The sequence below is a fragment of the Vicia villosa genome, linkage group LG4 (assembly GCF_029867415.1).
Source record: "Vicia villosa cultivar HV-30 ecotype Madison, WI linkage group LG4, Vvil1.0, whole genome shotgun sequence".
NCBI classification, from domain to species: domain Eukaryota; kingdom Viridiplantae; phylum Streptophyta; class Magnoliopsida; order Fabales; family Fabaceae; genus Vicia; species Vicia villosa.
The window spans coordinates 155,683,846-155,697,496 of NC_081183.1; the positions used below are offsets into that span (position 1 = coordinate 155,683,846).

Sequence of the window (13,651 nt, forward strand, 5' to 3'; positions counted from 1 at the left end):
CAATTTTTAGTTTCCTTAGATTGATTGGGCCTAAAATGCATTTAGCCTTCATACTTACTTTTAACACCTTCTCTTTTAGGATTTATACATGTTTTCTATTAAAACTTTAATTTTGAAGCAAGCGAATAGTAGAAAATTAAAGAAATGTGTTAACTTAAACACTTGTTAGAAAAATAATCGGAGTGTTCCGAGTTTTTCTCTACCAAGTGGTTTACCTTAAACCATAAGAAACTTTATAGGAAAATTCTTTCCATTTTGTTCTTTTCACATTCGAGCTTATCTTTCTTTCTTTTAAATCATTTTGAAATTCTGACCCTTTAAAACAAAGCATGTTAATACTGATGTCTCAACATCTGAACACAATGTCAAGACATATGTTACGACATCTGCTGACTGACATAACATTAACTATATCAGACTGTAAAATATGCACAAATAAATTGCAGAATGATAAATCACACAGTTAATTGTTAACCTAGTTCGGTGCAACGTCACCTACTCTGGGGGTTACCAAGTTAGGAAAGAAATTCACTATGACAGTATTAGTTCAAGGATAAAACTTAGGTACAATTCTTTAGGTGTGGTTCTTACTATTTTCTAATGAAAATATGACAAGTGTATAGTTTCCTCTTACACGTATGCAAATTTCTCCTATTTTCTCTCACTAAATGTTAGTTAAGTATATTTGTCATATTTTTATTGGAAAATAGTAAGAACCACACCTAAAGAATTGTACCTAAGTTTTGTCCTTAGTTCAAAGCCTAAACAATCCCAGTTTACAACTTATCGCTTAATCACTACCTTGTGCAACTTCTACATAGAAACCTTCTAGATATGAGATCTCCCTCTCACTTTCCACCAATCACCTCAGTGATAAAACCAGTCACAAACCAATGACAGTATCAAAACAACTAAATAAACCAGTCACAAACAACCAAATGAAATATTACACTTCAAATACAATACTCATTGTTGCTTAAAAGCTTTTAAGAATAACTTGACACACAATCTATTATTTGATTCAAAGCTTCAGAGTGATTGGCAAGTAACAATCGGTCTACCTTAATGTATCAAAAGATACAAGGGTGACTTTCAAAAATACAAGAGACTCTCAAAATCCAATACTCTAGACTTTCCCTAATTTTACAAATTTGTGAAAGCTTCATTACATTAGGTTTAGTTTTCTCTTTAAATACTACTAAGCAGTCCATGGGCTTCGAAATCTTCACCCAGATATTACTTGATCCACAAGCTGAGAGTTGCACCAATTATGCACAAAAATCTCCTTAAATCTTGGAACAAAACATTAAGTTTCCTAAATTGTCTCAACATCCAATTTTAGAAACTTATGTACAATTGAAGATCAAATCACTTGTTACAAATTAAATCTTCTAGACCTGCGAAAATAAGTGAGATATATCCAAAAGGAATCTCGCATAATCAATTCAAATCTGTCAAGAATTAAAACAGCCTGTACTGATGTTCTTGTACAACATGTTGTAACATCCCGATTTTTCTATTTTATTTATTTTGAATAGCTATTCTATTATTAGTATGATTAATTAATTATTTAATTATTATTTGGTGTGATAATTATTTAATTATGTGTTACTATGCTAATTGGGTTATTAGAATTAGTGATAGAATAAGAAGGTACTAGCTATTGGGCCTAATTAATTGAAATAGAGATAATAAGAGAGTGGGTAGCTAAGCCTATTAGATAAAAGAAATATAGTAAAATGGATTAGGTTAGTTCTCATAACTTTCACTTTTGAGAGAGGATATGAAAAGAGAAAAGAATAGAGAAAAAGAATGGAACCTAGAAGAAGGAGAATCTTCAAGAGGTAAGGGGGAGAATCCTCATTATTGTCGATATATATGTATGTAATGGATAGTTGTATGCTTAGGTTGTTCATCTCTCTACTTCATAGATTTCAAATGTTAGGGTTTGTGTTGAATCCCTGAAAATTTAGGATTAAATCATGTTTTATGTTGTTATAATATTAACCCAAGAATATAAACATGATCAGGAACCACATATGTGTGATTAATTGTTGTTTGGATGTGTTTTGGGTGTTTAAAAACGAGTATTGGAAGTGCTGTCAAATATGATTTTTTTTCCAAAAAAACGCAGAGGGTGCGTCACGCTGGATATAGCGTGCGTAGCGCTTGAACTTCTGACTTGGTGCGCATAGCGCGGAAATGGGCGCGTAGCGCAACCTGTACTAAAATTTTATGAATTTTGATTCTTTAATTTGGGATCCTGCATGCTTATATTTTAGTAGGGACTTCCATGGATTTTAATAATTTATTCAATGATGTTTGGATAGGTTTTGAATCGAATTTACATATGTACATGGTACTTGACTTTGGTATATGTAGATGATGTGTTTTGATGAATTGTGTGAATAACCTGAATGGGCTTATGTTCTAAATGTTATGTGTGATCAATAAATGCTAAATGTATTCCTTATTGATGTTGAATGTGTGTTGTGCGACATTTTGGTGGATAATTCGAATTATGAGAATTATTGTGATATGCTTGGATAATTAAAATTGTGTGATAATCTTAATTGCATATAATGTGAATCTTGTTGCACATGCATTCATGGGGAGATGATACTCCGGGTTGGCTTTGATCCTTGTGTGGAAATAGAGCCGTGGCTTTGTTCCTTTGTGGATTCGGAAGCGGTGGACTATATGTTCATATTTGAGGACTTTGGTCTTGTCCGGATCGGAAGCGGGGCTCTGGTTCTTGAATATGGAATCGGGAGCAGTGAGCTTGATGTTAACATGGTACCACATGCATGAGTTACATTAACTGTATTTGGAGTCACGTTGATTTGCTATATGATGTTTGGAATGAATGAGTGCTTATGTGGTAATTGAAAACTTGTGTTATGTGCAATGTTTATGTAACTCATTTAACTATGAAGTGTGATGAATTGTTGGATAGTTGTGTATTATTTCCATTGTTCATATTATATGTATCTATTATGATGTGAATTTTCACCCTTCTATTTGAATGATGTTCAATGCGACATCGCTCAGGTTCCGACGAGTAGTGTGCTTGCACGAGGATTAGCCGAGGAGCTTATTGGTTATTTATCATTTTATTAAATATCGAGTCAATGCCCTAGTCATGTAACACGGGGGTATTTGAACTTGTGTTTTGTACTATGAGATATTGTTATATTCTCTTATTTGACCTTGTACTTGAATATATTTGTTAGTGGCCTTAGTGCCTATGTTTGAATTCATATGACATGTTATGATATAATATGGTCATTATATTGGTAGATGATTATAGTATGGGATGTAATTATTGAAATTGTTTTGAGAAGTTATAATTCCGTTGTGATATGCATATTGATGAAACATGAAGTTTTAAAAATGTGTTATAAATATGATCGGATGCATGTTATGTATGTGGATGTTTGGTTTTCATTGTTGTGGAAACGACATGTGGCACCCTTTTGAAATATGCATGCTTTATCACTCTGTTATTATATGAAATATTGGAGTTTAGAAAAGGGGTGTTACATTAGTGGTATAAGAGCATGGTCGACCTGTTGGTCAAGGTTATTAATTTCTTTTATTCCCGTTGTATTAGATTTGTGTATCTGACACGGTCAATATTGTTTGTCTGTTTTGTTGTTGGTTGACTTAGGACAATGGTTGCAGGAAGGAATGATGAAGCTATTGCCGAAGAATTGACAAGGTTAGCTGGTGTTATTGGACAAGTGTTGCATGCCAATGCTCGTAATGGAGAAGATAATGAGTCTCGTGCTTTGGGAGACTTCCGAAGTAACAATCCTCCGATCTTTGAGGGAGAGCATGAACCTGACAAGGCACAAGCATGGTTGAAAGCGATCAAGAAGATATTTCAAGTCATGAATTGTACCGATGTGCAAAAGGTGCTTTTGACACTCACATTCTAGAGAAGGAAGCCGAGGACTGGTGGAGTAACACTGTGTAGAGATTTGATGAGGAAGACATGGAAATTACTTGGGCTCTTTTCCGTGATGCATTTTTGGAAGAAAAAAATCCGGAATATGTGCATGAAAAGAAAGAGGTGGAATTTCTGGAATTGAAGCAAGGAAATGGAACGGCGGCAGAGTATGCTGCAAGATTCCAAGAGTTAATTAAGTATTGTCCTCATTACAATACTATGAATGCAGAGAGGTCTAAGTGTTTGAAGTTTATGAATGGTTTGAGGCATGATATCAAGAAGGCTATTGGTTACCAACAGATTACACGCTTTACGAAGTTAGTTAATAAGAGTCAGATTTATAATGAGGATAGTATGGAGAGTGCTTCTCACTACAAGTCTTCGAATGATGGGAAAGGACAATACCGTGGTAAACCGTATGATGAAAAGAAGAAGCAGAAATCTGGTTATGGCGGAAAGCCAAGTGGGAGAGGAGCTAGTACTCCGGTTAAGTGCTACAAGTGTGGTGTCGAAGGACATTGTGCCAATGAATGCAACATGAATTTTGGGAACTGTTTCAAGTGTGACAAGTCGGATCACAAAATTGTGGATTGTAGAGTTGGTTTGGGTGTGACTTGCTACAACCAGAAGAAGGATGATCGGATCAATGCTTTGAAAGGTCTCAAGGAGGAGGTGGCTGTTACACAGTAAAAATCTCGAGAATCCATTCAACGAGCTGTGGAAGCCATGTGTAAGGCATGGAAAGAAATGTTGGAGCCGGCACGAAAATTTTGTCTCTACATTCGTATTATAGTTGACCAGTTGGATCCTTTAGCAGATGCTTCTCGAAAGGATATCGAAAGTGGTCTAAGAGCTTTGGAGTCAGGTGCCAATGTTTGTGAGCCTTTTTGTTCTTCTTTCTCTGTTATATTTCTATTGTAATATTTGGGGGAGCCCTCGTGTATCGGTTTGTAAACAATATATTTATATATGTATTTGGTTGTTACCTTTAGCATCCTTGTTCTTTTTTGTATAGTATTGCTCTTTATTCGATCGTTGTTATTGTCTGCTGGGTCCCGAGGAGAACTAGGGCTTGCTTTTGAGCCCTGGAATTTGCATAATTTATTTGCTACATAGAATAATAAATACTATTTGTTTAAAGTGTAAAAGACCTTAGCTTTTTTGTGAAGTCATGCATAGTTGTTTCTCTATAGACTCCGATGGGTTAAAATGTACGCACATTCAACAATAACCAAAAACCAACATTCAACCTTCACCGCTACTTCCCTTCATAATAACCATAACATCCAACCTTCGTAATTTCACCTTCTTCAACAATAACCAAAAACCAACATTCAACCTTCACCGCTACTTCCCTTAATAATAACCATTACATTCAACCTTCATAATTTCACCTTCTTCCTTATCTCTTTCCACAAATTTTCGGTATAACAGAACCATTTTCTTTTCTCAAATAAGATTTCAATTCCGCAAGAAAATTCTCAATGAAACCCATCACCATTTCACCATTTACAACTACCATAACGGTATCATCAACCTTCTCACATCAACAGCCATAAATCACAACAAACCACAACAAATAACAGACTAGTCAGATGCCAAAAGAAAAGGTGGAAGAATTATTAAAAACAAAAATGAGGGAGGGAGGAAAAGCGCTTATGAAATCTTTTTCTTTTGTTTTTATTTGTTTTATTTTTAATTTAAATAGGATTAAAGATGTTTTCGTCCCTATAAATAATTCTAACATTTAATTTTAGTCTTTGCCATCTATTTGAGTCTAACAGAAGTCAGGTCACTTAAAGTCAACTTAAAAAAAATTTTAATTAGATTGCAGAAGCCATAAACAATCGTACATTAAAACAAAATTTAAAAAAATTCAATCGACCAACATCATCTTCTTATTCAATCTTTGTTTCTCAGGTTTAATAAACTTAAATTTTGTTTTTAAATGTAATCCAATGATCCAAAAACCTAGAGAAAAGACTTTCTTTAAGTTTCATTTTTATGAAATGCTGACTTTGTTTAAGTTTCATTTTAATAAAATGCTGACTTTGTCAATCAGGAAACTTATTAGTGGTGGCAAAATGGGTCCGCTCCGCAAGGAAAGCCCGTTTTAACAGTACATTTTCGCGGAGCGGGACAAGGTTTTAGACTCACTCTCTTTAATGTGTCCGCTCCGTCCCTTTTTTTGCGGGCATGAGCTTTTTCATACAAATTTATTATATTTAGACCTAAAATGCTCACTGCCCGCGGGCTTTCTTTGCCTCACCCTCACTTTTTTGGGGAGTGGAACAAGGTTTTTGGTCCACACTCTTAAATATGTCCGCCCCGCCCATTTTTTCACGGACTTTTGCCGGACAGACTTAAACGGTGCGGGCATGTCTGTTTGCCACCTCTACCGCCTATCATGGTAGACCGTACCATACATGTAGATGGCCTCACGTGAATAAGCCAATCATATAAATATGTTAATTACCATTTTTTTCTATAATATATTGTCTTGCAAAAAATAGAATAAGTAAAATCATCCTTTAACTTTAACTAGCTCTAAAACCAACCACTTTTTAAGGTGGTGTTGCTTGGACAGAGCTTAGTCTGCAAGAGTTACTTATTATCTGGGCAACAAATGACTTATCATTTATGTATTTCTATCATATTCTTCTCGTATAAGGTAATGAAATAAATCTATACAATTGGGGCCATAGTTGAAAATGAAACATGTGGAAGTCCTCTTCCATATTAAGTATTAAAGATAAAGAATATTATTTCTTCATTCCTCATCACTACTAAAATATCAATAAGAGGTGGGGAAAAAGTTCTAAAAATAGAATCCATATTTCTTCTCATACCAAGATCTGAGGACTTATGTTTTCTTTTACTATTCTTAAATTAAATAAAACATAGTTTACAAGTCATGTGAATATCGTTTAAATAATGAATTTAATATAAAACAGTTTTACACGGTCAATGAAATCATAATTATTAATTTTTATAAATGTTTGATTTTTTTTAAATTATATATAAAATATTTCTTTGGCTTAATTGCACTTTTGGTCCCCCTAGTTTCAGCTTCTTAAACTATTAGTCCCTCCAGTTTAAAACCCAGGATTCATACCCTCAAAGTTTTACTCTGTTGGAATTTTTGAAGCCCCCCTCCATTTGGCAGTATTTTTAATGACATGGCATGGAAATAAACCTGCCACATGGGTAATGATTTAATGATGGATGACATGGAAAACATGAACTATTTAAAATATATGCAGATTATTTATAAAATAAACTTAATTTCGAAAATTTATTTTTAATTCATTTAATTGGACATATAAGTATCTAATTTTGCCCTAATCCCTTTCTTGTTCATTTTGTTCGTCAAAATCCAAAAAACCCCTTCATCTCCTCCATTGCTACACAGTGCGCAGGTGGGTGGTGGTATTGTCTTCTCCAAACGCCATAGTCTTCGTATTGCTATCTGGTGTCAATAGCTGAAGAACCTCCAGAAGAACAATGGCGACTGAAGAAGTACGCTTTTGTTTTAGGTATGTTTTTTTGCCTTCTTTGAACATGGTGATAGTCAGTATTTATAGTTTCGTGTGGTCCACTGGTTTTATGTTATTGTCTATTACTATAGTAGTTTCCATCGGTTTGTGTGGTCCACCATGTTTTGCTATTGTCGCATATTATAGTAGTTTCCATAGGTTTGTGTGGTCCACCAGTTTTAACTTTGCATTTGAATATTGTTAATTTCAGGCCATCCCAAGAGATAAAAGTTAGGTTAAAGATACACCATAGGGGTATGTTTGTAAATGAACCTGTTAATTTGTACGTAGGTGGTGAGGTTACTGAATTTGGATGGAAGTTTGATGTTGACTATATGTCTTACATGGAAATGAGAGAAGTGATTAGGGCACAGGGTTATGTTGACATTGCTAATCTATGGTATAGGCACCCCAATTATAGCTTTACTCGTGGTCTAAGGAGTTTGAACAATGACAATGATGTCTTGCAGTTTGCTAAAGATGTCGAAGGTCATGAGCTGATTGATATTTATGTGGAACATAAGGTATCTGATCCACTTGAAATTGTTGACCCAAGTGAGCTAGATAAAATTATAGATGATGATGATGATGATGTACAAGTGATAGGTGTGAAGTCTGTTAATGTTTCTAATGAACTTGTTGTGAGTGTCCATACACATGCTGAGTTTGTAAACAAAAACCCTGAACCTGCTGACCATGAAAATTTTGTTGCTCAACCTACTGAGACTCAAGTTACTGATGAACCTACTGAAGACAATGACAATGTCCCTCATCATTTTGAGACCCAACCTGACAATGTCCCTCATCATTTTGAGACCCAACCTGACAATGTCCCTCATCATTTTGAGACCCAACCTACTGATGAACCTACTAAGGAAACTACTAAGGAACTTACTGAGGAACCTACTGGGGAACCTACTGAGGAAACTACTAAGGAACCTACTGAGAAACCTACTGAGGAAACTACTAAGGAACCTACTGAGGACAATGTCCCTCAAGCCAATGTACCTCAACCTAATGACCCTCAACCTGACCCTACTCAAGACAATGTCCCTCAACCTGAACATGATGATGACCTCAGTGAAGATAGTGACTACTGTGAGGATAGTGAAGGCTATGAGGATGTGAATTGGACCTCAGTTCTTCCCCCAGAGACCTTAGGTCAGGAAGAAATAACTGAAATAAACTTGCCACAACAGGATGAGAATGAAGAGGATGAGGATCACTTACACACACCCCATGGTAGTGAAGATGAAGGAGAAGTAGAAAGGAATCCAATTTTCAAAAGTGGTGGGGGATGTGCATTCAAGATAGGAATGATGTTTACAGACAAGGTTGCAATTTGAGATGCAGTGAAAGAGTATGGAATGGAAAATCAAAAGAATGTGTATATCAAGAAAAATGATTCTAAAAGGATTGTAGTTAAGTGTATGGAAGGCTGCAAGTTTCACTTAAGGTTCAGCATGAGGAATGGGCAGAATTATTGGCAGATTGTTAGTTATGTGAGTGACCATACTTGTTTTAGAACTGCTGACAACAGGAATGCTAAGACTCAGTGGCTTGCAATTAGGTTTACACAATTGCTAAGGCACAGTCCATACATGAAGCCAGCTGGTCTAGTTGCTGAAACACTTCAGAGATGGGGTTCAAAGATAACTATAGATCAAGTATATAGGGCTAAAAGAAAGGCTTTGGAAATGATCCAAGGTGCTGGTATAGATCAATTCAGACACTTGAGAAGCTATGGAGAGGAGTTGTTGAGGTCCAATCCCAAGAGTACTGTGGTTATTAAATGTGCAGAAAACAATGGCAATCCAGCATTTGAGAGAATCTACATTTGTTTGGATGCCTGCAAGTCAGGATTTGCCACCTACTGTAGACCTATCATTGGATTGGATGCATGTTTTCTTAAGGGTGATTATGGTGGCCAACTGATGTCAGCTATAGGCAGAGATGCAAACAACCAAATATATCCAATAGCTTATGCAGTTGTTGAGGCTGAAACCAAAGACTCATGGCAGTGGTTCTTGCATATACTACTAGAAGATTTAGGAGCATTCAATGATAGGTGTTATGGCTTTATTTCTGACCAACATAAGGTAATACTAAACTATAAATGTAATTCTTTTGATATTCACTTATATATTTATATTTAACTGTTATGTGTAATTGTTGTAGGGTTTGGTTCCTGCTATCCAAGAATTAGGTGACAACATGGAGCAAAGAATGTGTGTCAAACACCTTTATGGTAATTGGAAGAAGAAACATTCTGGTTTGATGCTTAAACAGGCTATGTGGGCAGCAGCTAGAGCTACTTGTGTTCCTATGTTTGATAGAGAAATGGAGAAGTTGAAGCTTCTAAAGCCAGATGCATGGAAGGACATGGCTGACATTCCTGCTAAATATTGGTCAAGATCTCATTTCAAGACATTTTCAAAGTGTGATATTCAGGTTAATAACATGTGTGAGGCATTTAATAGGGTAATTTTAGAGCATCGAGACAAGCCAATCATAACACTTTTGGAAGGAATCAAGCATTATATCACAAAGAGGATAACTAAACAGAAGACACTATTACAGGACTATGAGGGTGTTATATGTCCTAGAATCCAATTGCTCATAGAGAATAACAAACAGGAGGCACAAAACTGGACCCCCTCTTGGCATGGAAATGATGACTTATCCATCTTTAGAGCTACCAATGGAGTTGAGACTTACTGTGTCAATCTGAAAAATGAATCATGTAGCTGCAGAAAATGGGAGTTGTCTGGAATCCCATGAAGTCATGTTGTCTCTTGCATTTGGAGCATTAGGAAAAAACCTGAAGGATATGTGTCTCCATATTATAGGTATTTCTTGAATTCTACAACATTTAGTTATGTCTCTCACTAGTTTTCTTTAAGTTATGCTAACATCTTGAATTCTGTTTTGCAGCAAGCTTACATTTGGAAAGTGCTATGCTAACATTGTGTATCCAAATAATGGACCACAACTTTGGACCAATGTTGACCATGTGCCAATGTCTCCTCCTGTCATGAGAAGGGCAATTGGCCGTCCTAAGAAGATGAGGAACAAAACATCTGATGAGCCACAGAATCCCTTTGTTCTTCCTAAGAAGTTTGGAACTGTCACTTGCAACAAATGTGGACAAGCTGGACACAACAAGAGGAGTTGTAAGGGAAAGAGGGCAGCTGATAGGCAGATACCTAAAGGGGGCAACAAGGCAAAGAAATCTAAGACAACCAGTAAGGCGAAGAAGATTAAGGGAAAAGAAAAACCAGTTGAGATTGGTCAAGGATCTCAGGCACCTCAACCAACTCAGGATTAGGAGGCAATGATGCCTTTCTTTTTGAATGTAACAATGTTGCATTAGTAACAAAGTTTGTAGTGATTGTAAAACAATATGATATTTTGGGTATTTTGTAGTGATTAGTAATCAGTTTGGATCTCAATATGAAAACAATATTTTGTAATGTTATGTTTTAAAATTGCTGCTACTGAACCACTTATGTAATGGCCATCATTTGGATAATTTCATATGTGCAATGTTATATTATAACTTACTGCTATAATGATGACTTGTTGGTTCACTTTGATTACACTTTGGTTACATTTTGTTGACTGAATAAATGTTATTTCAATTTGTAAATAGTTGATGTCAAAATTTGTTAACATGTTGGTTGTTATCAGTTTGGTTAAATTTGGTAAACTATTGACCAACACCAACAGTTTGTTTACAATCTAAACAACAATAAACTTCATTGATTGATAAACCATACAATACAATTACAGGCACCTCTACTGTTAACATAAGCAACTTCACTGATTGATAAACCATGCAACTACAATTACAATTAGAACAATAAGCAACTTCATTGATTGATAAACCATACAATTACAACAATAAACTGTTAACATAAATTGAACCTAAAAATCCTTAAACTTATAAGTTAATTGAACCTAAACAAAGACAACAAATTAGACCTAAACAACAATTGTACTAACAGCTTCATTTCATAATTATTGTTGCAAGTAATGATACCAACACAACAATGGTCATGACCCAATTAAACTTCAACTGTTTCTTTATCAGTTTCATCTTCATCTTCAATTCTTCTTCTTTTGCGAATGAATCCTTAACCCTCTGCTTTTCTTCATTCAACTTTTGCATTAAGCACGAAATTACTTCTTTTGCCCTAGGGTTCATTTCCTCATCAAGCCAAACAAAGTTACTGCACTTCTTGAAACCTTGAACCTTGTACATCCCACAACCGAAAAAGCGACGTCCTGGGTTTGTATCGGTCCAGGCCGTCATCAATGGAGCATCGAGACCGCAGTGACATTCCTGTCTCATTCTGTGACTTCTGTAGCTATCAATTGACACAGACTTTTGAGACATTACAAGGTTGACGAATTAGGGATGAAAGAAACAAGGTTTGGGAAAACGAGATTTAAGAAGCTGAATGAAGGAGAAATGAGATTGCGCACTGTGTAGCAATGGAGGAGATGAAGGAGATGAAGGGTTTTTTTGGATTTTGACAAACAAAATGAACAAGAAAGGGATTAGGGCAAAATTAGATACTTATATGTCCAATTAAATGAATTAAAAATAAATTTTCGAAATTAAGTTTATTTTATAAATAATCTGCATATATTTTAAATAGTTCATGTTTTCCATGTCATTCATCATTAAATCATTACCCATGTGGCAGGTTTATTTCCATGCCACGTCATTAAAAATACTGCCAAATGGAGGGGGGCTTCAAAAATTCCAACAGAGTAAAACTTTGAGGGCATGAATCCTGGGTTTTAAACTGGGGGGACTAATAGTTTAAGAAGCTGAAACTAGGGGGGCCAAAAGTGCAATTAAGCTTATTTCTTTTTAAGGGTTGTGATACACTCACAGTGCACTACCTTTAAATTCTTAATATATATATATATATATATATATATATATATATATATGGTACTCCATTTTAGGTAAAGTACCGGTACGCGTACGGTACTCACCCGGTACGCACCGAAGTCGTATCAATTTTTCATTTTTATTTTTAAGTTGGTACACTAATCGGTACATATTTGGTATCACGCACCCAACTTTTTACTTTTTTTTCGGATGATATAATCCAGGCTTGTTTTTATTGGGTAAAAATTAGATTATTTATTCTATCTATAACTAAAAAAAGTGAAAGAAAAATCAATCTATTGCTTTAAAATTTCTTTCACGCTCAAGTTTTTTATCTTCTGTCGGGAGAATTGGAGCACATATAGATTTATTCACTTAAGAGGGTTGAGGATTAAGTTTTTGTTCATACAAATCTCTGACTTCTCTCGAAGAAAGAGTAAGGTTTATAATGAAGGAGCAAGACAAATGTGGAATATTGATGGGGATGAATGAAATCTTTTTGATGGAGTTTGTGTTCTTGAAGTTGCTAGTCTTTTTCTCGATGAACCTGAACTAAAAGCCGCTTTGTTTAATAATATTGGAAAGGAAAATATTAATATTCAATCATGATGATTTTTTTATAAGTGTGATTTATTTATGTTGTCGGACAAATATTAATTTTTTAAAGTAAATTATTTTTTAATTTTAATGTTTTGTTGGTATTCATTAATGGAATTTTATAGAGTGTTAGGTGGAGTGGTTGCTTTAGGAAAGAAGTTACTGGTGTGGTTAGCTACGGTGTGGGCAATTTGGAGTATGAGGAATGATATCCAATTTAATACTGCGGTTTTTCGAGTAGGGGAGGTAGAGCATAGAGCTAAATTGAAGTTGTGGCTTTGGAAAGATATAGGTATAAAGCCAAATGTAAATTGTAATTTTACGTTATGGTGTCATTGACCTGTTGATTTCCTAAATGGCTAACAATGTATTGTTGGATGAGTACCCCTTTTACTTTTTTTAATTAATGGGAATTTCATTACTTATTTTATATATATATATATATATATATATATATATATATATATAATGAATAAATATTATTGTGGATGTCCATATATATTCTTATCTTTCATCTTCATATTCCCTATTAAGTGGTATAGTAAGGTTATGATTTTCCACCTTCCTAATGTCCTATAAATAGAGACCACTTTGCAATGTAAAGAGATCTGCTTGAAAGATGATAATACAATATTACTTTTTCTCTTCTCTTTCTCTCAT

General features: G+C 34.9%; 3 protein-coding genes across 3 annotated transcripts; 2 read left to right on the plus strand and 1 right to left on the minus strand.

The window, feature by feature from the left end:
* The first annotated feature begins 3,997 nt into the window (after positions 1–3,997).
* On the plus strand, positions 3,998–4,642 carry LOC131598140 (uncharacterized). Its single transcript, XM_058870771.1, has 2 exons — positions 3,998–4,185; positions 4,306–4,642. Exons 1-2 carry the CDS (start codon positions 3,998–4,000, stop codon positions 4,640–4,642), a joined length of 525 nt encoding a protein of 174 aa, XP_058726754.1.
* A 4,213-nt stretch (positions 4,643–8,855) lies between these two features.
* Positions 8,856–10,816, plus strand: LOC131598141 (uncharacterized). The gene is made up of 3 exons (XM_058870772.1): positions 8,856–9,587; positions 9,667–10,253; positions 10,423–10,816. The coding sequence occupies exons 1-3, from the start codon at positions 8,856–8,858 to the stop codon at positions 10,814–10,816; spliced, it is 1,713 nt and encodes a 570-aa protein (XP_058726755.1).
* A 381-nt stretch (positions 10,817–11,197) lies between these two features.
* On the minus strand, positions 11,198–11,887 carry LOC131598142 (uncharacterized). The gene is made up of 3 exons (XM_058870773.1): positions 11,531–11,887; positions 11,279–11,330; positions 11,198–11,229 (listed from the first exon to the last, which is right to left on the minus strand). Exons 1-3 carry the CDS (start codon positions 11,885–11,887, stop codon positions 11,198–11,200), a joined length of 441 nt encoding a protein of 146 aa, XP_058726756.1.
* Positions 11,888–13,651: the final 1,764 nt, after the last annotated feature.

Coding starts and splice junctions, on each gene's coding strand:
- LOC131598140 (XM_058870771.1), top strand. CDS start 3,998: ATGGAAATTACTTGGGCTCTTTTCCGTGATGCATTTTTGGAAGAAAAA. Junction 4,186..4,305: donor AATACTATGAATGCAGAGAG/GTCTAAGTGTTT, acceptor TAATGAGGATAG/TATGGAGAGTGCTTCTCACT.
- LOC131598141 (XM_058870772.1), top strand. CDS start 8,856: ATGGAAAATCAAAAGAATGTGTATATCAAGAAAAATGATTCTAAAAGG. Junction 9,588..9,666: donor TTATTTCTGACCAACATAAG/GTAATACTAAAC, acceptor TAATTGTTGTAG/GGTTTGGTTCCTGCTATCCA. Junction 10,254..10,422: donor AGCTGCAGAAAATGGGAGTT/GTCTGGAATCCC, acceptor TCTGTTTTGCAG/CAAGCTTACATTTGGAAAGT.
- LOC131598142 (XM_058870773.1), bottom strand. CDS start 11,887: ATGTCTCAAAAGTCTGTGTCAATTGATAGCTACAGAAGTCACAGAATG. Junction 11,331..11,530: donor TCATGACCATTGTTGTGTTG/GTATCATTACTT, acceptor TTGTAATTGTAG/TTGCATGGTTTATCAATCAG. Junction 11,230..11,278: donor TGTTAACAGTAGAGGTGCCT/GTAATTGTATTG, acceptor ATTGTTGTTTAG/ATTGTAAACAAACTGTTGGT.